The sequence below is a fragment of the Anarrhichthys ocellatus genome, unplaced genomic scaffold, assembly GCF_004355925.1.
Source record: "Anarrhichthys ocellatus isolate YVR2014 unplaced genomic scaffold, GSC_Weel_1.0 scaffold31, whole genome shotgun sequence".
NCBI lineage: Eukaryota > Metazoa > Chordata > Actinopteri > Perciformes > Anarhichadidae > Anarrhichthys > Anarrhichthys ocellatus.
The window spans coordinates 1,653,728-1,680,686 of NW_022280061.1; the positions used below are offsets into that span (position 1 = coordinate 1,653,728).

Genomic DNA, 26,959 nt, shown 5'->3' on the forward strand with positions numbered 1-26,959 from the left:
CTCGAGGTTGAGGACAAACTTTGTGATCTATGCTCTTTAAAAAGCAACAGTATGACACTCATGTCATAACTCATGGCTAAGCTTTAAGGAGAGAGCTACAGCTAAATGTCAAACTATTCCTTTAAAGTCAGACCCAGAAGACTTTTACGAATAAGCAAATATTTACGTACGGAGGGGATGGGACATTATAGACATGTTTTTACATGAAAAATCATTCGTGGGGTACAAACTCATAGCACAGTAGTTTAGGCATTGCATACTGAATTAACAATTAATTTGCCCTCTCATGCGCACACACTCAAACACATCCTGACAGTCCGCACATGGTCTCTCTCTCTCTCTCTCTCTCTCTCTCTCTCTCTCTCTCTCTCTCTCTCATACCTTCTTTAGCTGGAGTGCTTTGCGGGGACTGGGTGAGAGACAGAGACTGAGAGAGAGTGGAGCCGTCGTCGGAGGTTAGCTCGTGCTCTCCATCTGCAGGGAGGGTGAGGAGGGGGGGTGAGGGTGAGGGAGGGATGAGAGGATTGCAGGGCGGTGTGGAGGATTGAAGCAGTGGGACGACAGCAGGGGTGAGTGGGATGAGAGGTTGGGGGGGATTTGGGATGAAGGGTCAGGGAGTGGGTGGGTTGGAGAGATTAGTGGTAACACACATGTTAGAATCAGGCCATGCACAGCTGCTTTTCCACAAAATTTCCCAAAATCCTTGTTGATCGTTTGTGATCCGTGTCTCCTGGTGTCTGAGTGTCCCACTGACGAACAGACACTTCTGGGCTGCAGGGTGGACACATTCAACTGTATCGTACCGAATTATGTTCCAAACTTCAGGCTAAAAATGAACAAAAGGAGCAATAGCAACTTTTACCGCACTTCATATCCTTAAAGATGTTCTTATTTCCTAACCTATCTTTTTATTATTATCTTCAAAAGCCCTTTGTGTTCCTTCATGGCTTTTAAAGCAATGACACTAAATGATCACGAGTGTTTTTGTATCTCTTAAATGATCAAATAACAGCTTTTGTACAGAGAATGTTACAGTCGAGCTCCGCATTAGTAGCTTTATTAGTGTTGAAAACTGATTCGTGTGAATGCATGACATTCCCATCTCCTTTTTAACACGTTCATTAGCACATTCTCCACAGCATATAGAACGTGGTTGCATAACAGCCTGGTCCGTGCGGTGAGAGTGTGAATATGTCCTCCGTCAGATGTTACATGCACAAAGGCCTGAACTCAGCTAGAGGTCAGGGCATCGAATGAGCTGCGTGGGTCTCATCACGTCGAACGTTACTAAATCCAATGAAAGTGCACCTCACGCACTGCTTACAGTGGGTCCTTTTATTCAGTCAGTTTTGACATTTAATGTTAAAAATGGACTGGACTCTACTAATCACAGGGTAAACCTATACGTGTGTGTGTGTGTGTGTGTGTGTGTGTGTGTGTTGCCCAGGCGCATATGAGGCCATGACAGACGGTCTCCAGCTTGCTTCCAGATTGGCCATCGGGGGATTCGTGGGCCTGTGGAGGCAACAGTGTCATAGCAACGGGCTCTGCTCATGTGGTGGGTGTGAAGACCCGCTGTGTGTTCGGTCTGCCATCTTTTAGTCATACACCACGTTTCATAAGGACGATCGATTTTGGTGAACACGCATGAACACGTGTGCCCGCTGACGTACGCACACGCTAATCTGCTCCAACGTGGCAGAATGGGGACTAGTGATCAACCCCGCCTCCACTATCTGTTCACTATTGATTTCCCCCCCTGCCTGTCTGAAAGGCAGTGGGACAGAGGGATAATATGATTAGCATTGACAATACTGTGTGTGTGTGTGTCCACTGAGATCACCGCTATGGTGACATCACTACAGACCGTGAGATTACATGGATGTTTATTAACAACAAAACTGCTGAGAGAGCACAGAACTAACTCAACGTGTACAGTAATCAATCTGCAAGTCAAGATTTTAAGGAGGAGGAGGGGGGGGGGAGGAGGGACAGATTTGCCAGTTTTAAGAAGTCCCGATTTGGATCGAGCTCAGTTTGAAATCTGCTCCGGCTGTTTTAGCCGATTCGGAGCACTTGAAAACGTCAGATGGGGCTTGTTAACCACTTTGACAGGCTTCAGCAGGACGTGCTCACATCTGGCTGTTAGGCTCTTGTCTTTTCTACAGTTGAATGTGTTCGCTCACGGAGCACACTGCAGGAGGACGGAGCCTGACACTCGTTAGAGAGAGGAACCTGCTAGGATGAGACTTCAGGTCAAATCCAATAGATTCTTAGAACAATATATAGTCAGTTCTCAAGGCCGATACCATCATCTGGGAACTATAGAAATAAGATAATGTTATATCGGGTATGTGTGTAAACATAATATATATAATTTCAGAGAACCTGAGGTGACGGTTATCTGTAAAAACATTAACTATGAAACATATTTTGCTGCAGTTGATTACTGCCAAAATATAAACCGATATCTGTGATTGACCGGTCTTGGCTGATACTATCTGCCCCGCTGACACATCAGCAGACTCTAATAAAAGACGGACTAACATGAGACGCACACATCTTTTGAAGGAGCTGCGGCTCAAATCTAGTGTCGAGTCTGTCCGGCTCAAACTAATCTCTTCCTGTGAGCTTCCAAACTGTGGCTTTACGGATTGATTATTGATTGATCGTCTAAAGATCAATAAGTAGTTGTTAAATGAACCTTCACAGATTTGCATGATTGTTTACTGCTCACACACAAAGTACAAGTCACTGTGTGTGTGTGTGTGTGTGTGTGTGTGTGTGTGCCAGTGTGAGCAGTCCATATGTCTCTCAGTGGGACTGAGCTCTTGTGGTGTTTGCAAGTTGAGCGTGAAAGAGTTCAAAAAAACAAATCCACACCTATGAACACACACACACACACACACCAGTCCATGAACTCATGAGTTTGCATGTTTGCTCAAGTGTGTGTGTGTGTTAATGCATGTGTGTGTGTGTGTGTCCTACCATTGGGGCCTAGATGCCTCCTCTCCACGTTTGTGCGGTACTCCTGCAGCTCCTTCTGTGTCTGCTCACTGAAGGGGTTGGGAGGCAAGGGAGCCATCTGCTCCTCCTCTGTGGGCACGTATGGCTGGGGAGGAGACAGGGAGAGGGGTGAGCATGGGAGCGCGCGCACACACACACACACACACACACACACACACACACACACACACACACACACACACACTTTCTGAGATGCTAAAAACCAAAGCTCACACATAAAAACTGATACTGTACGCATCAGAGCATAAACACATGCACACAACCACTGATTTAAACACACAAATGGAAACAAAGAAAACACACTGGTATCCACACAGACCCACTGTGTGCGAGAGGGACAATCATTCATTACAACCCAACTGAGGCTGCTCACATAAAGATGAAAGCGTCGACCACATCGCACAGAGCTCATATAATCACCGACTAATTAGTCTGCAAGCCAACATCTTTTTAATAGACTGTGGAAACATAAACACCGAGCATGAGACACGCACTAATGCAATTAACACTACAGGGGCACCGGCATACTCACAAAACAAGTCACACGTGTGCACACGAAAAAACACACATTTCACAAGATCTTTGTGTAAAGACACTTCCTCTGAAGACCATCATGCTCCAACACAACATGTCATTGTCAGCGACTCGTGCAATTCCGTCGACGGCAGAATTAAAACGGTTGAAAATTAATTCAAAACTGGCGTCACTACATTAATAAACACATGCAATGTTTTCTGTTCTGAACGGGCAATAATGTGTAAAATGACTCCACAGCGACGGCAACAATTAGAAAACATTTGTGGATATTTACCAGAACTTTTATCTGCGCCAGATCCTTCAGGACAAGAACACCAACCACAAGACCATCAACATGGAAATGTCTAAATGAGATATGTTCTACCTTATTCTTTCCTATGTATTCATCATTGTCTATCTAATCATTTATCTTGATAACTAAGTCCAAACATCAACTTACTCAAGGTTCCTTTTGCCTTTTCAAAATGTTCTCCTTAGCTCCACCTAGTGGTCAAGAGGTGTCACTACACTGGCTGTGCTTTCTGGTGATCTACTGAGGAAGGCGATTAAAGCTCCTTACACAACGATGGAGCGCCGACACAGGTGTTTTCACTGGTGTCTAATCAGCCGGAATAACTGAAAAACACCTTTGAGTCATTGCTCAATAACCAGTAATGAGGGAAATCTGTATTGTTGGTCCAACAGGCAATAAAGCACTGCATGCCCACAAAAAGACACACACGGGACCCTTTTTCTGGAGCAGAATGGAATTGAAATGTCTGACTCTGAACACAAAGAAAAACAAAAACACATTGAGAAGCAGCTGCTGTTTGTGACGTTGCTGCTGTATATTATGTGCACATTTAAAAAACAGCTAAAAATGGATGAAAACTCTCCATGAAGTCCAGATTTTTTTATATTTCTTAAAATGCCTGCATTGTCTGGTGCGTGACAAACAGATGTAAAAGGGTTATAAACAATACAAAACAAAACACAATATAATCTCAGTCACAGAATATGCTATAGCCCTGATGGGCTGCACAAAATAAGGAGGGAGGGGTCGATCTGGCATCTATGTGATTACATTCCTGTACGGTGTTGCATTATTCAGCCTGAGGGCTGTTGAGTTATATGTATTAACGGAAGAATATTCTGAAACTTGGCGCCAGAGAACTCGGTTTACGGCTACATTCTTTCCTTTAGCAGGAAACAAAACTATTTTCAGTTTGGACTGTGACATCAAACATTAAAAGTAATCTGCATTAATCCAGGTATTTGTTTTTCCTGTGAAGAATGCTCGTAGACACGAGATGATTCGCCTTCTTTCCGTCTGGCACCAGTGATTGAATAGATCTAGATCAGGCCGAAAGGCCAGCAGACAAAGTGAATTTTAAAAAAATGTCAGAAGGTCCAAAGAGAATGATTCTCACCCGTCGCGGTTCATCAACTGGGATGCCTGCGAGGTGCTGAGAGCGCGGCCCTGACGACGTCATATCGAAGCGGTTCTGTTCTCTGATCTGTGATAGGACGAAACGCACAGCGATGTCATCGGAAAGCATTCGGTGTCGGAAACAATGCCGACCGAGAGGAGACGAGCGCTGGACTCACTTTGTTCCTCTTCTGCAGCACCTCACTGGGGTCTGTGTTGAGAGGGACAAACTGATTGGGGTCCTCGATCCGGATCGGGGTTCCCGTCTCCTCCGCCTTCATCCACTGTAGAAGGAAGGAACAACAACCAGCACTGTAACGCATGTACGATCTCTATTGTGACTATTATATGCAACCCTATTTATATAGATCTTTACAGTCAAATGATATTTTTAATCAGAAGTGTGGGTTATTAAACGGGGATCTGAAGAGAAAGGCATCCAGCGGTCAGAGAGGGTCTGGTGAAACACTCTACAGCGTTGCATTAAGGGAACTGTAGGATCCACCATCATTATAAAAATACAGTCAGATATTTCAGTGTCTGCTCGTTGATTTTGATCATTCTTTTCAAATGCATCTCCCGTGAGACATCCAACCTTGTAGAAGTGCAATACTAAATCACTGGACTACTCTTTTATAAAATCACGGAGCTAAATGCCTCAAAGATTAAAAAACAATGTAGATCTCTGTTCAGCCTGTAGGTGGCGACCTCACATCAGCTTTCAAACACTGAGGAACAACTGCCGACCAAACAAAGCAGTCAACAACAACCGACATTGAACTTCACTTTGTCACTGCGTGTTTTGGGTTTATTATATAAACTGCGTTGTAACACACAAAATATAAATACACAAACACGTACAGAAACACACACACACACACACACACACACTCACCGTGGTTGTCCGGCTGTTGTAGCGCTCCTCTCTGCCCTCCACGCTGACCTTGGTGTAGCTGTTGGGCGAGTTGAGCCAGCGCGTCTTCTCCCTCTGCTGCCGCTGCTGCAGGAACTTCAAGGGCAGCCGCGTGGCGCAGTCCCCGTCCTCCTCGAACATGAACGCCGTGACCGTGGCGGGGATCTCCACGTCGCTCTTGTGCCTGGGCTTCTCTCGGACGATGACGTGCCTGTATGTGTAACCTGTCCTGTAGCCCTGCAGCAGGAAACAACGCCACGCAGACAGTTTGACTTCTTTGATCGGAGACGATTTGGTTTGTTTCGTCTCGCAATGACCAGGAAACAAAACAAAAGCTCATGGCCACACGGGAGGCTAATTCATACATTCGTACTTGTTGTATTTATGTATCCGCTGTTGTAACTTTACCCCACGAATGCTATTCAATAGATCACATCATTATACATTCCCCTTCCTGCATCCCTGGTTGAGCTGCCAGTTCCACAGTTAGTCAAATGAAAGCAATAGACACACACAGTGTTGTGAGCACGGGGCTTCTGGCAGCACAGAGGACGGAGTCAGAGAGACATTTCCTTTCTGACCCTTTCTCTCTTGTCCCTCTCCCTTCATCCGCCTATTCCACTCACCCCTCTCCTCTTCATCTCTCCTTTCTTTCTCACACATCCCATTTCCGGCCCTTCTTCTCTGTCGCTGAACTCTCACATGGTCCCGCTGTTTGTTTGTCGGCTTCACACTGACATTCCGTTTCTTTTTCATTTTGTCCTTTTACTATTCATCTCAGTTCCATGCTCGAAGTTGACCTTTCAACTTGAATCGATCACCCTTTTCTGTCCAGAGACCGTCATGCTGGTGTGCTGGCATTCACTTTTTTCTACAACGTCCTGTTTCATATTATGTTTTGTTTTTTACACATTCAAATCAGGGAGGTCTTCGCATTTGTATGCTGGGTTGTAAGAGGGTGATGTGGAGAGTAACTAGTTTGATTCTGACCAATGCTGAGTTAATGAGGGGTCAGAAGAGAGAGGGATGAGACAGAGATGACATGCTGAGAGAGAGAGAGGGACCTCTGTTTACACCTTTTTTTTTGTCGAAAAACAACCTCTCAAAATGCCACAGAGTGCTGAGATTCAAGAAAGGAGAAGAAATCTCGAGTATCCTTCTCTTCATGTCATTTTTATATTTACCTCCGAGCTTGTTTGTTCAAAGCGAACACACAGAAGTGAAGTGAAAAGTGTATTTAATGAGCCTGATGATGATGATTACTCTCACTTTGTTGACTCACCAGGTTATCCAGCATCCTCATCAGAGCCTCAAACTCCAGCTCGCCATTCTTCCACTTATGGCCGCCACACATGTTGACAGCATCTGCTTTGCCAACAGCCTTTACTTGTGCTTTCAACTTGGCCGAGTCCAGCACTATCAGGTTGTCCACCCCGCCAGCACACGCCATGGCCTTCACCTGCAGTCACAAAGGACAGAAGGGAGAAGAGTGTGAGACTCAGGACTGACGGCTCACGCGACACAAAATAGACAAAAATACTAATATCTAGGAGGAAGACGTTGTTTACCAAAACCAAAACGGGCTACCCCTTAATCTAAAGCTACCGCAGCACCAAGGAATATACAGTACTGCACAGGGCATACAACAAACACGATGGGGGGATTTATTTATAGAAATTAAGCTGGGCTTTGCAGGATGGATTAATGTTTTCTTTTGCTCGACCGGGGAGAGTCAATCAGGAGATTTGGTATGCCCGTTACAGCGCGGGACGCAATAACATCTCTAAAATCCTCCGTAGGAGTGAACACAAAAGACACGCAAGAGTCTACCGGTAAAACACCGGAGAAACCCCCCACAGGACACACTAACGTTAATACAAGCATCGATAGATCACGACGTCTCTCAGAGCTCTGCCGCTGGACAACACAAGTGACCACATTTAATAGCTTTGAATCTGTTGATCCCAACACTCCTCGACATCACACCCTTCATGTTCCAAATGTGTTCCTTTGAAAAGACATAACCATTAATCATATAAGTGGATATTACAACGATATTGTCTCAGACAGTTGAATTGTCGGGGTTTATGTTGAATTGGTTAATTTTTGGATTCTCAAACATTTATCCAACCGTTTGTCCGTTACTAGACTGTCTCGACTCTTTCTTTTGGCTAACTATTCCATTCATCCGTTACTGCTTCAACTGTTCATACATCACCTTAAGATAAACTACTCCACCGAACCGTTACTTTAACTGAACTGCTCCAACTGTTCATACATTAACTAGTTGTTTTAAATCAGCTGAGCTACTCCACAATCTTTCCACACATCCCGTTCACCATCCAGGGGTACAGATGATTTTTAAGAGAAGATACACAAAATATGAATGTGAAACTGAATATCGGCCGTTACTGATTTAATATCTCAAATGTATTAATTTCCCCTGCGCTTGATCCAGACCTCCTGAAATCCCCTCTGCTATTTTCTTTCCAGCTTTCTTAAGAACAACACCCTTCGGTAAATGCTGCTTTGGACAGACATCAACAACAACAAATCAGCTCGTTACTCCCTTCATCACTCCCAATAGCCTGGCTGTAAGACTGTTTAGCCAACAGTTCCCACAAGGCAAGAGATTATGACGTATGGAGTGTTGCTAAAATAGTGAGAGTGGGGAAATGTAAAAATGGCCGTAGAGAGATTATATTTAGCGGGAAAAGCTGCGCCCTGCTAGTCTAATACATGTGCAGGGGAAGCTGAATGTGCTGGGTGCCTAAAAACAGCAGCAGTTAGCCTGTGTGGGAGTGTGTGTGTGTGCGTTGGTGTGTGTTTGTGTACCTGGATTTCACAGACATATTGGATATTATACATGTAGGTAAAGGCCTCTTCGATGCTCTCCCCGAGAGCAACTATACCGTGATTCCTCAGCACCAGAACCTGTAACACACAAAGTTACAGGCAGCATCGTTAGGAGCAGCAGAACAGTCAGACTTTAGAGCAAGTTATTCCTTTAAGACCGACGAGGACCGCCCAGCCAGAAGCCCTTGCTCCGTGTGTAGCTTCCTTGGTTTTCCTACCTTCGTCGTGGGCCCCAGGGCCTTCTGCAGCTCTCTGCGGTCCTCCTGGTCGTCCAGGCTGCCCTGGTAGCTGTAGTAGGCGATATCACCCAGGATCAAGGACTCCTGGGAAATGGGCAGGATGCCACACTTCATGGATGACACCTAAAGCAGACGAGAAGAGGGGGAGCAGAGGCAGATGAGAAGCTTTGACAGGTGTGTTGCAGCTGTTTTATTCATCCGAGTCTGCGGCTGACATTTAAGTGAGCTGCCTTTTGTGAAGAAAACTTTGAAGATCTGTACTTCTCTCAGGACTGCAGAGACGAGACACTTTGTTGCATATCAGGTTTGAAGACGTTTCCAGCGTAACGTGAACTTACCGCAGCCATGGCAGGAGTTTGCACGTGAAGGATGCAGCGGATGTCTGGACGCATGGAGTAGATGGCAGCGTGGGGGCTGAAACCCGCGGGGTCGATCCTCAGGTTGGTGGAGCCCTGTTCGATCACATCCCCGAGGATGTTGACCTTCACCTGGGGAAACACAGAGAGGAGACAAGCTTGGTGAATGCTTCGTGGAGCCAAAACATATATACTGTATATATACACGTTGTTTTTCTTAACTGGTGCAAAGGCACTCAAACACAAGCTGAACCAGCTTGATGAAAAGTTGACAGCAGCCTCTTCTGAGGAGGGAGAGGGAATATGATGAGGCTGGACGGAGACGTTGTGTAAAACTAACCACGCCCAGATCAGTGTAATCAAATGTGTATTATAACCAGGTCCACCCCATCACACACACTCAGAGCTGATAACCCTGCAACCTAAACTAAGAAGACATGAAGTCAAAATCAATGAGCGTGATGACAGAAATCACATTATCAGCAATTCCAGGAAACATAATATAGTCTAACCAGTTATACCAGTTAGAGGTTATTAGATTACAAAGAGAGAGAGAGAAGAGCGATGAAGGGAAAGATGGAGGTAGGAACCTGGAGGGAGGAGAGTTGTTTAACCAGAGAAAATGAAGACGAATAAAGAGACTGAGGTATTCAAAACCTGAAGAAAGAGAAACTGACCACAGATGACAGTCCTCGCTGTAAAGCCTAATAACAAACAAATAAAACACTACTTTGCCCGCAGACTTTCTACTAAATCATCATCAACGCAACCACATGTTGCTCTGTGCTACAAACCAGAACCAGCGAGATCACAAAATCCAGGCGTGTGTTATTACAGCAGGACAGAGCGACCTTCATCGAATCTGACGCTAACGAAATACATGTTTGTTTTTATATATATTAAATCTAAACCTATCTGAAAAACTGCCATGAAACTTAAAAAAGCAACTGGTGGTGAGTTGGATCAGATGGCAGGGGAACCGGTTGGAAAGACCCGGCAAGCCCAAATGTGTAGTGAGGGTGAACTGGGAACATCTGGCGGAGGACCCTGTCCGGGAGGTCTTTAACTCCCACCTCCGGAAGAACTTCTCACACATCCCGAACTGCTGACACGGACAGGGGACATCGTCGGGCGGTGGAAAGAGCACTTTGAGGAACTTCTAAACCCGACCAACATGTCCTCTGCAGAGGAGGCAGCGCCTGAAGATCTAGGGGGAGGCTCACCCATATCCCTGGCAGAGGCCGCTGAGGTAGTCAAAAAGCTCCTTGGTGGCAAGGCGCCGGGGGTGGATGAGATCCACCCTGAGATGCTGAAAGCGCTGGACATAGTTGGGCTGTCCTGGCTGACACGCCTCTTCAATGTCGCATGGGGGTCGGGATCAGTGCCCATGGACTGGCAGACTGGGGTGGTGGTTCCCATTTTCAAAAAGGGGGACCAGAGAGTGTGCTCGAATTACCGGGGTATCACACTACTCAGCCTCCCGGGGAAGGCTTATGCCAGGGTGCTGGAAAGGAGGCTCCGACCGTTTGTCGAACCTCAGATTCAAGAGGAGCAATGCGGATTCCGTCCCGGCCGTGGAACAGTGGACCAGCTCTTTACCCTCGCAAGACTACTGGAGGGGTTCTAGGAGTTTGCCCAACCAGTCTACATGTGCTTTTTGGACTTGGAGAAGGCTTTCGACCGGGTCCCTCAGGGGTTCTTGTGGGGGGGTGCTGCGGGAGTATGGGGTGCCGGACCCATTACAAAGGGCGATCCGGTCTCTGTACGACTGCAGTAGGAGCTGTGTCCGCATTCTCGGCAATAAGTCAGACACGTTCCCGGTGGGTGTTGGCCTCTGCCAGGGCTGCCCTTTGTCTCCGGTCCTGTTCGTGACTTTCATGGACAGGATATCTAGGCACAGCCGGGGGGTGGAGAACGTCAGGTTCGGGGGTCTCGGGATCGCCTTTCTGCTGTTTGCAGATGATGTGGTCCTGTTAGCCTCCTCGGATCGTGACCTCCAGCATTCACTGGGGCGGTTTGCAGCCGAGTGTGAAGCGTCGGGGATGAGAGTTAGCACCTCCAAATCTGAGGCCATGGTGCTCTGCCGGAAACCGGTGGATTGCTCCCTCCAGGTGGGGACGGAGTGCCTACCTCAAGCGAAGGAGTTCAAGTATCTCGGGGTCTTGTTCACGAGTGAGGGTAAGATGGAGCGGGAGATCGACAGACGGATCGGTGCGGCTGCAGCAGTAAAGCAGGCGCTGCACCGGACCGTCTTGGTGAAGAGGGAGCTGAGCCGGAAGGCAAAGCTCTCAATTTACCACTCGGTCTACGTTCCTACCCTCACCTATGGTCACGAACTCTGGGTCGTGACCGAAAAGGACAAGGTCGCGGCTACAAGCGGCCGAAATGAGCTTCCTCCGTAGGGTGGCCGGGCTCAGCCTTAGAGATAGGGTAAGGAGCTCGGTCATCAGGAGGGAGCTTGGAGTCGAGCCGCTACTCCTTCGCGTCGAAAGGAGTCAGCTGAGGTGGTTCGGGCATCTAATTAGGATGCCTCCTGGACGCCTCCCACTGGAGGTTTTCCAGGCACGTCCAACTGGGAAGAGACCCCGGGGAAGACCCAGAACACGCTGGAGGGATTACATCTCCCAGCTGGCCTGGGAACGCCTCGGGATCCCCCAGAATGAGCTGGAACATGTTGCCGGTGAGAGGGAAGTCTGGGTCAGCCTGCTTGGCCTGTTGCCACCGCGACCCGACCCCGGATAAGCGGAGGAAAATAAATGGATGGATGGATGGATGGTGTTATATTGGCACCGAAAAATATTGATGAATTAACAGCAGGGTGGAGTCCACAGCTTGCTGGTGATCTCTGAATCAACTCGAGCTGAAAGTCCTGAGACATGTCCCCAGTGATGCTCTGCCTTTTAACAGCCATAAGGATGTCCGGATGGATGACCGTCTATTGATCTCTCACCCAGCAGAGGAGAGAGAATGGCACCGGCCGAGCGTAACTAACTACCGCCATCTTTGTCAGCACAGACACCCCACGGCTGCAGCCGGCTGTCAGACGATGGAACATCGATCGCTTTAAATCACATGTCCAGTACAGTACGAGTGCACCCCGTCACGTCCGTCACCCTTTCAGTAAAACCTGCCCTGCTGCTGAGAGGCCCTTCTGACAAACATAGCACTTCTAATTATAAAAAGACGCCAAAGGACGCGTCAGAAAGAATCTGAAATGTGCTCCACCCAGCTGACTGCAGGATCAAAACAGGCCAACGTTAGAAGAATAAGAAGGGGAGGAGACCAGCAGCGACAGACTGGCATCAAAACACAAATAGTCAGGGCAATCTGAAAGCACCAGACAACATCATTTTGTTGAGTCTCCCAAAAGCTGCAATGTTGCGGTCGTTGCTCTCGTACAGACGACCACAGAAAAGATGGATGTGATCCAGACGCACTAAAAATAAGATGTTGGCTTAGAGCCTACATCTTACCCTGCTGTTGTCTGTGAGTTATACAAGAAGTAGCTGCTGGCAGAAAGTGCCAATACGAGCTGTTTAACTACAGGTTCTTTTTTACTTTTCCAAGTGGAACAAAGTGAGTCACTATTTCAGTCACTAAGACACCTAAAGGATTTCACAGAGCACAGTGAGAACTGCATTGGTAGAGTTAAAATAAGTCTTTGTAGGAAAACAAAGCAACACCAACTCTGGATTGGTAAACACGGCTTCTTATATGTCTTACCAGATTCGATGCAGACGCCTCAGCGAATGACAGTCCTCTGGGGATGATGAGGATGTGGTCTTGCTCTTTGCTGACTCGACCCTAAGACAAGAAAGAATCAAATGGATGTAAATGTGACAACAGCTGACTTTAAATTTTCTTATTCTGAAATTAAACAGGGAAACTATTCCAGTCAAAATTCAAGCGAGTGATGAGCCAAAAGGAAATCAATTCTTTATCTTTTTTTAAGTAACGCGGGAATCCAGACAATTCATTGATTAAACATCATCGAATCGATCAACACATTCATTCCTGCTGTCGTCAGAAACCATCGTTGTGTCCGAGATATCTCTCTCACTACTCTCTATGGTCACTCATTATAGATTCTCAGATGTAGTGTTGCACCAGTATTATTTTTGCTGTAAAATATGACGCACTGCATTGTGGGACTTAAAATCCAGACACTGAAATACAATGACAGTAAATGGCAGTAAATGTGGTGCACTGTACGGTAAGTAGGGACTGCTTTCGGACACAGCCCATCACTGTCAACACATTTAAGAACTCAGTTGTGACGTTCGGTCTCGGTGCAGCTCCTTACTGTGATGTAGGAGTTGGAGAGGTGGGCCCAGCTGAACAGGTCCACCAGTCTGTACGTGCTGGCCAGTTTACAGCGCGTCAGCCTCTCGCCTTTCACCATCGTGGTGGATTCCACTCCGTACAAGTCGTTGATGGGAATGACCATCCCCACACCTAAACAATGTGAAGGGAAATAACAGAATATGGGTTAAAGAACTTTTATCCTCTCTTCCCAAACACGACAGCAACAAAGGACCACCGTCAACATCTGTCTTTTGATCTAATGATGTACCTCACACATCTGGCTCCACCTAACGGTTACTTTTCTATTGATTAATCAAACGATTATTTTCTTTATTAGTCGATTACTCTGACGACTATTCGAATTGATTATCTTTTAAATTACACACAAGTACCCGTAATAAAGATCTAAACTTGTCTAATACACATTTCAGTATTTAATTCAATCAACTTCTCTTAAAAACAAACAAATGTGAAAACAAAATAGACCCTAGCACCACATTGTTGGGTCTAAAATACTTGCACACTTTGTAGGATCGTGGGCGAGTTGTTTTTTTTTAGCTGCAGCTTGTTCTTCGGGATCCATTCTTGTGACCCACCAACACAGGTTATGCAAATTAATGTATTTTGTAATCGATTAGATGAATCGCCCCAGATCCAGCTCCACATGAATCACACTGAGGTGCTGTAAACAGCCCTCCAACCAATACTTTGTTTTCTGCCAATGCCTCTCAGACTTACTGATTAGCGGTACATCTTAAGAAAGCCGAACTGAACTAGTATATTGCATTTGACGTGTAATTCGGCATTAGTCGTGCATTCCAGCGCTGGGATTGGAAACAGACTTCACATGTGGACTCCTGGACAGAAATCCTAGATCAAAACCCAGAGAAGTATGCGCAGCTCTTCCGGAGTCTGGGGTTGTGTTGTCTTGGGGTATTTATGCCCCCAAAGCATGCAGAGCTCATGCTTGGATATCCTGTCTTCAAATACTGATGCTGCGTTTTGCAAGTTTGGCATGTTGTGCTAAAATGATAGCGTAACGTGCCACAGCACTGTGAGCACTTACTGAGGGGGGAGCTGTTTAAGCCGCCCACAGAGGTGGCCATGAAGAAGTCGGCGATCTGCCGGAGGGCCAGCAGGCTGGTGGGGTTGTTCCCGATCCGCTGCTGCTCCTGGATGAGACTCTCCAACTCCTCCTTGAAGGCCTGGAAGACAAGAGAAAAGATGAGAGAGGAAATAACATCAGGGTGATGGCACTGAGACGACGCAGTGTGTCAAAAACTAGAACCCGAAACCTCAGATCCCGAAATGCTTTGACTTTCTTTAACTGTAATGACATCTGAAGAGAGATGATGGTGAGGCAGATTAGAGTCAGAGGGAGAAGAGAGAGCAGGGGATTAGTGGTGACAGAGGGATGAAAGAGTAAAAAGATGTTGGAACATTAAGAGAGACAGGAGGAGAAGGACTAAAGAAGAAGACCTGTTAATCACAGATTAGACATTCCCCTTCGGTGTCAATCTGAATTGTCCTCAAAGGGCTCGATGCAGCTGGATCAGGATAGGCTGGCTTCACAACAAGCCTGCGTAACGATTGGCTGCTTGACTGGAAGTGTGTGTTTGTGGCTAACTCTCATAGTCTCTCCAGTCTCCAGTCATCTGTTGAATCCACAGACACAATGCTAACATGCTAACATGCTCTTATGCCAGACCAGATACACACATGGAGTACTGTATGATTTTACGCTTTCACTTTTTCTTCGAGGCAAATCTTACTCATCATGAAACCGCTCATAAATTAAAAGTTCAAACAGAAATCACAAGACTTCTCGGTATGCATGAAGATCGGAGCATAAAGAGTTAAATGTAATGATGCTAAAGCCTATTCAACTAATGCAAACATGTTATATTCATGTTATATTAATAAAGCAACAGTCCAAGCCAGGCTGCAAAGAGCTATATTATCGCATCCTGAGGCATTTTGGTCTACGCCATTGCTGACATCCCTTGGAAATCAAAAATGAACTGAGGTGTTCCGGACTAATTCACATTTGCGGTTTGGTCTGGTGATGTCAGGCTACTAACCCATTGGATCAACTTCACCTTATCCCACAGGAGCAGACAATATCTGACACTCTGAGTCTAACTTCCTGGTGGAAAGCAGTGATGGGAATCTGTGGCAAGATCAGCGTAGCTTGAGAGTGAAAATAGGGCACGACACTCCTATTGCAGGGCAACATCCAATATTAATGCCTTCATTTCGTCTCGCTGCTTAACTACACATTTCCAATATAGCTGTGCACAAAAGCATCCCTGACAATTACCTTCCCCTTGTCTCTGCCCCACGCATCCCCTCGAGTCTCCCCATGGGACGGTCCATTAGTCTTATGCAAATGGGAGTTGAGGCCTTTGGTTTTGTGCCCATGTGGGGGTGTTTTGTTGAAAGTGGAGCAAACCCCCCCCTGTGTGAGGACACACACTGTCCCGGAGCACCGCTGATTCTGAACCCAAGCCAGACATTCTTCAGTCCCTAGTGACGCCTGTTGCGGATGTCTGACAGTGGCGGGTCGGTTTGTTTTTTGCTTTGAGTTGCTGTTTTTGTTCTGGGCATTTCTGTTTCAAAGACTGTCGTGCCTTCACATTGACATTGGAGCCGCAGCGCTAAAGACACAGTTCATTGGAGTCAGAGACACCTGACCCTGATTGGACTAGAACGGTCTTTGTTTCAGGTCTGCGCCGGAAGATTTCTGCTAGTTTGACGCTAGTCGCTCTAACAAAATGACGAATGAAACGCACATCAGTTTGTACAGTGCTATTAAACCTGCATTAAGACAATACAACATGTAAACACAACACTGACTTATTATCATTGTATAAGTTGAATTTGTTCGCTGACAGATGCTTATTTACACATCAAGTCGAAGCTTTTCTCTCCTTTTAGCTCTGTTTTGGTCTCCACCAGCTCTCTACCTGGCTCTTTAGCGGCTAATGCTCCGTTATGTTCACCTGCATGTCACCGGCTCTGTCTGCTTGCTGTCTGCTACACTTTTAGAGCTTTGTGCTAAAAACAGCTGCCTGTCATGGCTGAAAGTGATGCAGTGCACCAAAACAGAAAAAGTTGTGGGCCGAAAAAAAACACTAAATGGCCAAAAAACCTCATCAGAATCAATTTTGTTTTAAAATATCGTCCAATCAATTTTAGAGAAACTTTCAAGACTTGCAATGTTTTGGAACAAAACCTAAAAAAAAGCACATGAGCATGAAAACACATTCAGAAACACACACACACACACACACACACACACACTAGCAAGCATCTGGTCTACAATTTGTGTGTGTATTCCCAAGAAGATTATGACAGCAGGGATTTGATTCTCATCTAAACTGATTAACTCTGAGGCCTAGAGTGGATCCGACCATTATTATTTCGGAAAGAAATCCCACATCTGCAGCAAAAACAAAACGCATCAAGTGTGTTTTGTAACTGCTGTGCCGTGACTGCTCAACTAAAGACACTCCCTTCAAAACAACATTACATCATTGCAGTTACAGCACATTTGCCTCTGGAGATAAAACCCCCATCATCCATCATCTACCTCGCCTGTTTAACATCAACGTCTCTCCACTTACTGGAGGAAACACACGTGATCTGCTGAGAAACAGTCTTTAAGAAAGACATTACATCTGGGCAGATGCTTCCTGGAAAGGGAACTTTATCAGACTTTACTATTTGGTGGATGGTAAACAAAAATACATTTTCACATGAGTATTTTACTCTTACTACTACAGGAAGTTTCTAGTCTTCCAAGAGCTTGTGTCATATGATCTACAGAGACGTTTCCTTTTGTCTAAGTCAGCTATTGTTGCAGGCGACACTTTAACTGTCATACGTCCTCCTGTGGGAAAGGAAGACGGTTACAACTTTGTTGGAGCGCTGCCGATCATGCACGTCTGTGCTTGTGCGCTGAAGAAGTGATGGTTTCAGCATTACCTCACACACACACACACACACACACACACACACACACGAAATGAAACTATTGCAGTTTGACTGACTCACTTTAATTACTACCATTGAAACGATCGGGTTATTGTTGAAGTTCACACAGCGAACTTGAAAAGGCTTGAAAACAACACTCACGAGTAGCTTGTGTCGGACAGATCCTAAACTAGGCTTCATCTGCTGGATATCAAAGGTCCAATTCGGTTTACTTATACCTGTGAACACAATGTTTTGGGGTCATTTCCTGAAGCAGGTTAGTATTACATTCACACTCCTACAAAACTGCATCTCAGTTCACCTGGAAGAACACAGTGACCTGCATCTTCTCAGGTCCCTTGGTGATGTCATTCAAGCTCAGATTGCGTTAACTGGCTGAATAAATGGGTAAATAAGTAAAGGATGCATCTCAACAGATTCTGAATAAATCAACTTGCCGTGAGAACTTAAGACACACATGTAAAGATAGATGAAAAGGCAAACACACATGCATTATCCTCACAGCATGCAGACACACTTGCTCACCAGGTGAGGCCTGTAATTTCAGTCACAACCTCCTCAGTTATGTCAGCACAATGCTGTTCTTTCAAGCTGCCAACGTGACAGCGTTACAAAGTAAGTGAGCGCCTGCCTGAAAGCTTGCCAAAGCTATTGATTTCCCCCCATCTAACCTCACAGTGTGCGTCAGAGAAATTGGTCCCCACTTTTAGCTGCAATAGCTTCTTTCGTTTTAGACTAAAACATTACTGAATGAACAATGTTGATTTCAGTTGCCAGACGTGGAAAGCTTACACACTAAGCACCCAGGAGAGTCTTTTGACTTTTGGCCTATCCTTTTGAGGTTGCACACGAGCTAAAGTGGACTTAATAACATTTTAGTATGTTACCCTCTAATCCTGAGGGCACTGCTCCACTGCTGGAGGTTTTGCTAAGTTCAGCACCCGAGAGATGTCGTGAAATGCCAAAACTGAAACACAGTTGCTGAGACATGGCTCTGAGGGGAGCGGAGGAGTGAGTTCAACCACTAATGTTCCACCAAACGAGACCTTCAGGAAGACATAATAGAGCGCAGCCATGACATTTGCCTCACACGAGTGGATACTTGGCAGAATCCGAAAGCACCATAAATCATCCACTTGTGTTTTCCGGCAAGTGGGGGGGGGGGGGGGGGGGGGGGCGAGAGGACACAATGTTCCACATGACTAGTGCAAATGAGACTGAGTAAATTGACCCCTTGGCATCAGTAAGTCATTCCTATGGATGATGTAAAATTGTGCCACAAGACCAGGACAAGAGTGGAGAGGAAAACCTAATAGCAGGGGAAAAACGCAAGATGAGCGGAGATGCAGAAAATAGAAGCAGCATGTGGAAGTAGAACTCAAATTCAATTTCATCTGATTTGATTTCAAGCCTCTCGGGCGGTTTTCACCTTTTGACTTTTTGGGTCGCAAATACAGTCACATCAACCTAGTTCCCATCACAGGGAGAAGAAGAAGAAGAATTTAACACAAACAAATTAACATCATGAGTTAACAACCAGGACATCATGAGACTTGCATTTGCAGCCAAAATCTGTGTCCAAGCTCTCGAAATGCAATGGAAAAATCCCCTCAGCGTGCCTCACAAACCACCTCAAGGCACATTGTAATCCTTGCATGTCATACAAAACACTCCACCAAAAGCTTTCTGAAGAATCTTTCGCTTCCTTTCCTCTCTTCCTTCCTCGTATGATTTTAAGTAACCGAATAAATCAAGTATTATTAAAACTAAAGCAGATTGTCTTACAAACGAACCAGAAGTTCACCGAGGGGAAACAATGCTCGGCTGTTTATCTTAAGGAAAATACATATGTGGACATTTCTGTCTTTAAGTGTTTTAAATGACATTAACTGCATCCAAAATCTTCAGGATTGTTTTCCTCTTATATATATATATATATATATATATATATATATAGATAGATAGAGGAGATAAAAACACTTTAGCTTTCAGGTTGAAAACGAGATCAATATGTTTGCCTGTGTCACTTCCATAAATGCATCAAGGACTTTGCAGACTATGTATTTGTTTCATGTGTTCCAATTTACACAATCATGCATTACCTCCCATCCACCCTCATGCATTGTCTCACGTTGCCTCCCTATGCACATTGTTGCTGCATACAGGCAATGTACTGTAAGTGTCCAAACGGCCTGGTACAACACAACGGGGCTGAATGGGTTCAAGGTTCAGCTGTAGCTGCCAGTTTCTAAAGGTAAACACTGTTGCATGAATGAGGCGAGTGGATGAAGTCAGCTGAGTTGATTCAGTCCCGCCTGGTCTATATCGGTCCGACTTTAAATACAACCTGCCATCCGAGCGCTACAAACATGTAATCTGGAGCCGCCACTAGTCCCATAACACCGGAATCAAAACAAACAGAGAGAGAGACAGAGACGAGGGAGGAAGAGAGAGAGAGAGACGGAGGGAGGAAGAGAGAGAGAGAGACAGAGACAGAGTGAGACAGAGCGCGACAGAGACAGAGAGAGAGAGACGCCATGTGCGGACACCCAGCTGGTGACGTTGTTGTTGTAGCTGAATAGGAGAGAGAGCAACCGAGAAAGAAATTGCGATGAGAGAGGGCACGCGTGTGCATGACCAGCTGGTGACACACACTTGTTGTTGTTGAATATGAGTAAACCACTGAGGCCAACTGTCCTAATGTAAGGCCAGAAAAAACCCTCTGCAGCCAACAGGGAGCCACCTGTTACTGCTGACTGAGAGCTGAGGGGTTTACCACCAAGCAGGTTCAACAGAGCCGGCCTTCTCTTTGCCTGAGCTGGCTCGATAAAGCATTAAGTTACGTTGAACAGGTACCACAAATCAACTTGCTTTGTGACGTGAACTCAGGCTTTCTTCCTCAGCACCTGCGAGCATTCCCATAAAAGTAGGACATTTGGCACGTCATTTGACTCTACTACCGCAAAGCGGGAATAATATGCATAACACTGTGTGACCACAGAGAATAGAGCCAATGGTCAGCAGCATCCATGTGTTCTCTGCACCTGCCTGAGAGTTTCGCAGAGGCATGAACAATACGTTCATACGTTTGTAATACAAAGGGTGGGCGTGTTTGATGGATCACCGTGGCCGGCACTGTTTTGCTTTGCCTCGCGCTGGTGTTGTCGGGCTCAGACAGCTCTTCGCCGTCAATTCAACACGCTGAATCTTGGCTGATAAGGACGGACTGGAGCCAGCTGTGTGAGACACACCGCAAAAAACACCAGTGATGGTCGGCCACAGACGAGTTTGACTGTCTAGTTAGAGCAGGGAACTGCGATGCACTCACTTCATTTTGCTCACCCCCAACTGCACTTGTGGTACTCAATCACGTACACAGACGTACACCAAGTATCAAGTGGAAACCTGCATCAGCAGCGCTGTGCCAGTGCCCTTCCAGACATCTGGCACAAAGCACAGCGTGCTAAGAAAACCACACGGCATGTGCAGAATGCGGATCACATTTAAAGCTTAAAAACGAGACGGGCCAAACCATGGCGGCCACTACCCAATATCAAATCACACACGCACATACACACCTCCAGGCTTCTATAACAGGCTTGTATATGCTTGGGAGGAACATTCATTCATGACATTCATTGCCTGTGCAACGTTTAAACCTTATCCTTTATCTAACTTTAACTTCACCATCCGTCCCCACCGACTCCTTCAAAGTGCATTTGTCATCGCAGAGTACAAATGCATACAGACCCACACGCACACACCTTGTCTTTGCAAATGTAAGGTTCCATTGTCAACAGTGAAGAGCACTTCAGTCACAGACCAGCCTTGAGTCAATAGTCCAGAGTAAATATTCCCAACACTGTGTGGGCTGAACTGAAGCAGGGGGCCTGGTTGTAAAATCTTCACTCGAGGAACTGTTCAAAGGGCAGAAAGCAGACAGGAAGATAGGACAACATCGAGCTTGACTTTGTTCATGGGTTAGTAGGCAGAGAGTGTTGGGCTATTGTTACCAGAGTTAGGTGCCGAGTTCCTCAGGGATGCAAATGGACAAGGAAACAAGTTGATCTACATAGCACGGCAAATATTGAATTATTGTAAGTGTGTTCAAGTGTTCCTGTGGCTTGTGTTTATTAAACCTCTTATCTTACAATATTTGCGCTGGATTCTGATCTTTGCAGGTTACAGTCATCTGCAAAGATACAGCCCAGTACTTTGCCTTTACAGTGCCTAAAAAATGAGTATGTGTGGTCACAAAAAGGCCTCAGACCCCCAACTGTACCTCCAGCACTTCAGTTTGGCTACTAGAGCAACAGTAATTCTCAAGAATCCAGACCTCCAGGGAAAGAAAAATCAAAAGCACAACATGATGCGTGTTGGCTGACATATGCCCGGCGCTCACAGAGTTGTTTACCTCAGCAAAACCTGACCCAACACGAGAGCCGCTGGATTGGGACTGCTCCGACAGTAAGCCCGAGCGAGGGCGCGGCAGCTGGTGGTTATAATCGGGTTATAACCACCGCTGACTGCTTCGATTCTGTGGTCGGTGTCGCAACATCAACACAAGCACATGTGATGCTGTAACGTCTTTAGAAATCACTTGATTGGGGAATAATAACTGACAGAAGAGAAAATGAGAACTGATTACCCACAGTAGGGGTCAGTGAGGGGACAAATTCTGTGCTGGCAGCAAGTTCTCCATTTGGAAACTACCACCCTCTATTCGGAAACTACCACCCTCTATTCTGTCTATTCGTCCTTCCACTACATTTCTGTAAAAAAAGACTCCAGACTCCATATTCATAGATGGAGGAACAGGTGGGGTACACCCTGGACAGGTCAGCAGTAGTCCGACCAACACATTCACTCTCATGTTAACAGACAGAGGGGATTTAGAGTTGCCAGTTTACCAAAAGAATCCGGATCCCATCCATCTTTCAGGACGCTCTATGCAATGTATCGGTTTCATCTACCTCACACGGGTCTGTATGTGCATTGTGTAACTTCAAGGGTCATCAGCTGATACCATTATACTTTCTTCTTCTACCATTTTAGCAGCTTCCCATCCCTCCAATGTCCTCTAAACGATGTCCCTCCAGTGAGAGATTTCATGAATTTCCCCAATTTTGAAATGCAGTCAACGGACTTACGGGGCTCTGTAAGATCTGCGTGACACGTTTCTTCTGCTCCAGGACATTGAAGTCCTGCCGGAGGTCAGGCGACATGTTCCTGGCCCTGATGTACGCCGGATCGTTGACGTCGACGCGGTCGAAGTAGCGCTCCTTAGTCCCTCCGCTCGGTGGGGGCGGGGTGGTCACCACCTCCTGATGGCTGTCCACGCTCATGCCTGCTTCACCGCTGTCTCGCTCGCTCTATGGCCGCCGCTCTGACTCCCGCCTGAGAAGAAGACAACACAACGCAAATCATGTCATTTGAAAGGCAAAGTGGGTTTTAATTGCATTTATAGGTATTCAATTGTTTTTCATTTAACTTAGTTTAATATTTATACTGACAAACAGAAACAACACGTCATCAGCAGATGACAGAGTCACGGCTCATGGAAATGGACGGCTCTGTGATTAGCGCACGAGGAGGACACGAGCAGTTTTTGTTTGATCATCCAGGCCTCGGCTGGTGAGGTGGTTTACTCCCACCGTTCACTCTCAGGTCAGCTGGCATGACAACAAGCATTTTGCAGGATACAAGAATTGTTGCAGCAACCAGAGGGACCCCAAATCCCTTGGTGTCACGCCAAAAGGGACGCAGATGATAGAGACAAAGGAAATGCATTTGAAAATATGACAGCGTTTTGTTGTGCGTGTGAAAGAGTCGACTCTGTGATGCGACACGCATTTTAGAGGAAGCCTGACAAAAAAAAAAGAAATCACAAACTGGGAATTCCTTCCGATTTAAGCAATTCCTGTAAATCCTGACCGACGACCAAGTGAAGAAACAAAGACTGATTCACTGGTCCGTTTGACTGTTTACCTTGTTTGGGATAACCTTTCACAAAAGATCAAATGCACAACATGCTCGGTGAAATGCAAAGAGGAATTCCCTGGAAGAGACAGACAAAACATACAAAACTGCATTTTCCAGGACGCCTTGCAACAAGGCTGCTGTTGCAGCAGCAAAGGATAAGCTGGTGGTGTATTAGGGAGAGGCGGGGATTATGGGAGCCCTAACAGATGGTGTCTTGGCTTGAAGAGCAGAGGAATGAGAGAGAGAAAGAGTTTAAGAAAGGAATCACGCTGCTTCCGGCTTTCAAAAGCCCAGTGGTCATTTGACAGCAGCAGGATAGAAATGTCATGGTTACTCCACCAGAAGTGGCTCTTTCTCCCTCTTTAACCTTTTCTCTGAACTCCCGTCTGATGGGAAACAGGGGGGTTGTTGAGGTGATTTGGTCTGCACATGGCGCTAAGCTACTCGCTCAGGTCAAATGCACTTAAAAAGATGGTTGAGATTAGTGCAGCGACACACTGCTCGGTGTATAGAGGAGTCATACCATCATGACCTCTTGCCTTCACTTGTTGGATGAAACCCACCGTGTTGCCTTAACATTTACAGTATTACCACTGTACCAATTCAAATATGCAAGAAAGCTAGCAACAACATTCAGCATATCCTTTCCAAAGGATTGCCAATGGGCTAAAGTGCCCATTATTCTCACCCTGATACAACTAGCGCTACTTCCTCTACTATTGGACACTGAGCTGCCAAGTGTTCAGTGCTTTGCTCAAGGACACTTCAGTGGTAGCTCAATGGGTTTGTCAATTGGTTTTCCCACCTCAATGCTTTCCCCATTGGAACTATAGTTGCCCTGCCACATCGCCTCTATGCAGATGATCTCCGTGTTTCGGAGATGACATACAGTTACGAGTTCCAGTAAATCGTTGGATAAAGAAAGAAGCTTACACCTCAAATACGACAATAATGTGCGGATACATCTATGTTATCTGCAACACAGAGAATCCCTAAGAGCACAGGAAGCCTCTCGCTCACTACCTGATCCCACAACGAAAGCTCCGATTTATACTATGGAAGCGAATAAAAGCCGCCCCCAAAAATCCTCTTTAATTGAAGGCAGCTATGCGGGGAAGAGTTATGTAACCCGATATTGAATTCATCCTCCCGCTTGCTGGCCTGCATTGTTCTGCTTCCTGAGCGCACAAGACAGGCTTAGGATGAAACCGCAAAGCGATGGGTTGGTGATGGGAGTAGAAGAAGAAAGACCTGAGGAATTATTTGCCGTTGTGCCATGTTTGCACTCCGTCATCAACACGTCCCCTCTGCCGTTTTTACATTCTCTGTCTCAGCTTTGAATTCCTTTACCTCTACATTTATTTTTCTTTTGCACTCTTTCAAAGTGTCCAATTGCTCCGAAATTAAATGAAATGTGATGAGCCGAAATGCTCAGAAACACATCTGAGAAGTAGTGATTGACAGGAGACGCTCACGCCTGAAATATGCTGAGTGAGTGGAATTCTGTCACTGCCGAATGCAACAGCTGTAGCCTCACCAAAATAAAGCTACACCCCCCCCCTCCGAGCTCCAAACCCTGCCTCCCCCTCCTTTTACACAAACACCACTCTGTCACAAGACGCACTACAGCAGTTCTCAGCATGAGCTTCCTCCCTCCCTCCCTACGCCTCTCTCAATAGATCATTGTCCCCATCCCCAATCCTCTCGGTCTGGTCACATCCAGAGAGATCGATGGTTGGGAGGGTGAGGGGGGGAAGAGAGTGGTGGTTGTGTGAGTGTGTACAATTAATCTGAGTAAGAATGAAATCTGATCCACCGCATTACAGCACCAATGTTTACACTTGAAATGTCATGCTTCACGGCAGATGTTCTCTTGCGATTCGTCCTCCGAACACTTATCCGATGAGACACATTGAAGCGTTCACAACAACGCCAGAAGTTTAGATCGAGTTCAGTGACCGACTGGAAATTCGAGACACAATTGCCCTTTAAAGATACGACTTCAAAAAGGACAGCGCTGTGTTGATTTACGCTCCATTAATATGTGGCAGATATAGACGAGGCCGGCTGAGTCTACTGGGGGCGCTAGACTGCGACCGCTGCCCGAGGCAAGGAGACCGCAACCTCTCACCCTGTGACCTTTAGTGCCCCCCCCTCCCCTCCCCTCTGCAGACATAACCCGTCTCCAACAGTGGGCGAGTTGTCCATGAAAACTTTCTCATCTATAAACAATTACTTTAAGAGTGCTACAAAACCAATAACGGCAATAAACCTAACCATGCTCAACACGTCTTTGGTTAGAAGGAGCTACATGATGTCCAGCCTCAACCCTCACAATACGTCACTTTACTTCCATTTAAACAGGAATGTCCCGTTGAGAATCAAGATCTCTTCTTCTGGGAGCTCTGGTCATGAGAGAAGCACTCCTCTAGGTTTTAAACATAACTGGACTGTGTAGACTAAACTATATTCTACTAGGGCTTATGGTTATTTTCATTATCCATTTTTCTGGCAATCATTTCCTTGATTAATTGATTGATTATTTGGGACAGAAAAAAAAAAGCCAAAAAGGCAGATCGCAATTTGTAAAGCCCAAGCTGATATCTTGAGATTACTTGTTTTGTCCGATTTACTGTCGAAAAGTTGAAGATATTCAATTTACCTTCACAAAACACAAAGAAAAACAGCAAATCCCTTCAATTAAGAAGCAATAACTAAGTAAGGTGACAGATTTAAATGTCTTGTTATGTCTCAGCAACAGTCCAAAACCCAAATACATTCAGTTTACTACCAGGTGTGACAAAGAAAACCCAATTCCTCACATTTGAGAGGCTGAAAGCAGCAAACCTTCGCTTTAAAACTATTTAATTATCAAAACAGTTGACAATTAACTTTTCAACATGTTTTTTATTTGATAAAATTAGTTCCTTTCTTAATCTCTATTACGGGAGCTAACTGTATACCTCTATGACAGTGCTCACCCATAATGCCTCAGTAGTCCTCTGACATTTGAAGCTGCAGCAGAGCCAGCAGGCTCAGACAACACACAACTCTCCATCTTCATCTGATGACAGCCAGCTAATCTGGAAACCTGCGTCCGACCCGCGTATCTGCTGCTGCATCTCTCCGTCTGGTTCCGTCTCTCTGGTTTCCTTCAACATTTATTTTCTGTCCTTAAAGACTGTGAACAACCCACCTGGAGCATGCAAAATTAGTAGAAAAGATACTGAAAACAAAGTCACAACAATACAGGCAGTCGACACAACACCAACCAGCTCTCTCTCACACTCACTCACACACACACACACACACACACACACACACACACACACACACACAC

General features: G+C 45.9%; 1 protein-coding gene across 4 annotated transcripts in view; it reads right to left on the reverse strand.

Annotated features, from left to right (window-relative positions):
• The window catches only part of add3a (adducin 3 (gamma) a), a 76,845-nt gene that overhangs the window by 3,969 nt on the left and 45,917 nt on the right, over window positions 1-26,959 (reverse strand). For 3 of the 4 annotated variants that reach the window (XM_031864535.1, XM_031864534.1, XM_031864533.1), the window contains exons 2-14: window positions 22,788-23,034; window positions 14,708-14,846; window positions 13,640-13,791; window positions 13,060-13,140; window positions 9,319-9,468; window positions 8,960-9,103; window positions 8,721-8,819; window positions 7,168-7,344; window positions 5,868-6,122; window positions 5,152-5,256; window positions 4,974-5,060; window positions 2,989-3,112; window positions 382-474 (exon numbers count right to left, since the gene is read on the reverse strand). In XM_031864535.1, the coding sequence (XP_031720395.1) occupies window positions 382-474; window positions 2,989-3,112; window positions 4,974-5,060; window positions 5,152-5,256; window positions 5,868-6,122; window positions 7,168-7,344; window positions 8,721-8,819; window positions 8,960-9,103; window positions 9,319-9,468; window positions 13,060-13,140; window positions 13,640-13,791; window positions 14,708-14,846; window positions 22,788-22,982 (1,801 nt within the window). In that variant the 5' untranslated portion in view covers window positions 22,983-23,034. The remainder of the gene's footprint in view (window positions 1-381; window positions 475-2,988; window positions 3,113-4,973; window positions 5,061-5,151; window positions 5,257-5,867; window positions 6,123-7,167; window positions 7,345-8,720; window positions 8,820-8,959; window positions 9,104-9,318; window positions 9,469-13,059; window positions 13,141-13,639; window positions 13,792-14,707; window positions 14,847-22,787; window positions 23,035-26,959) is intronic. The other variant, XM_031864536.1, reaches the window with a different exon arrangement.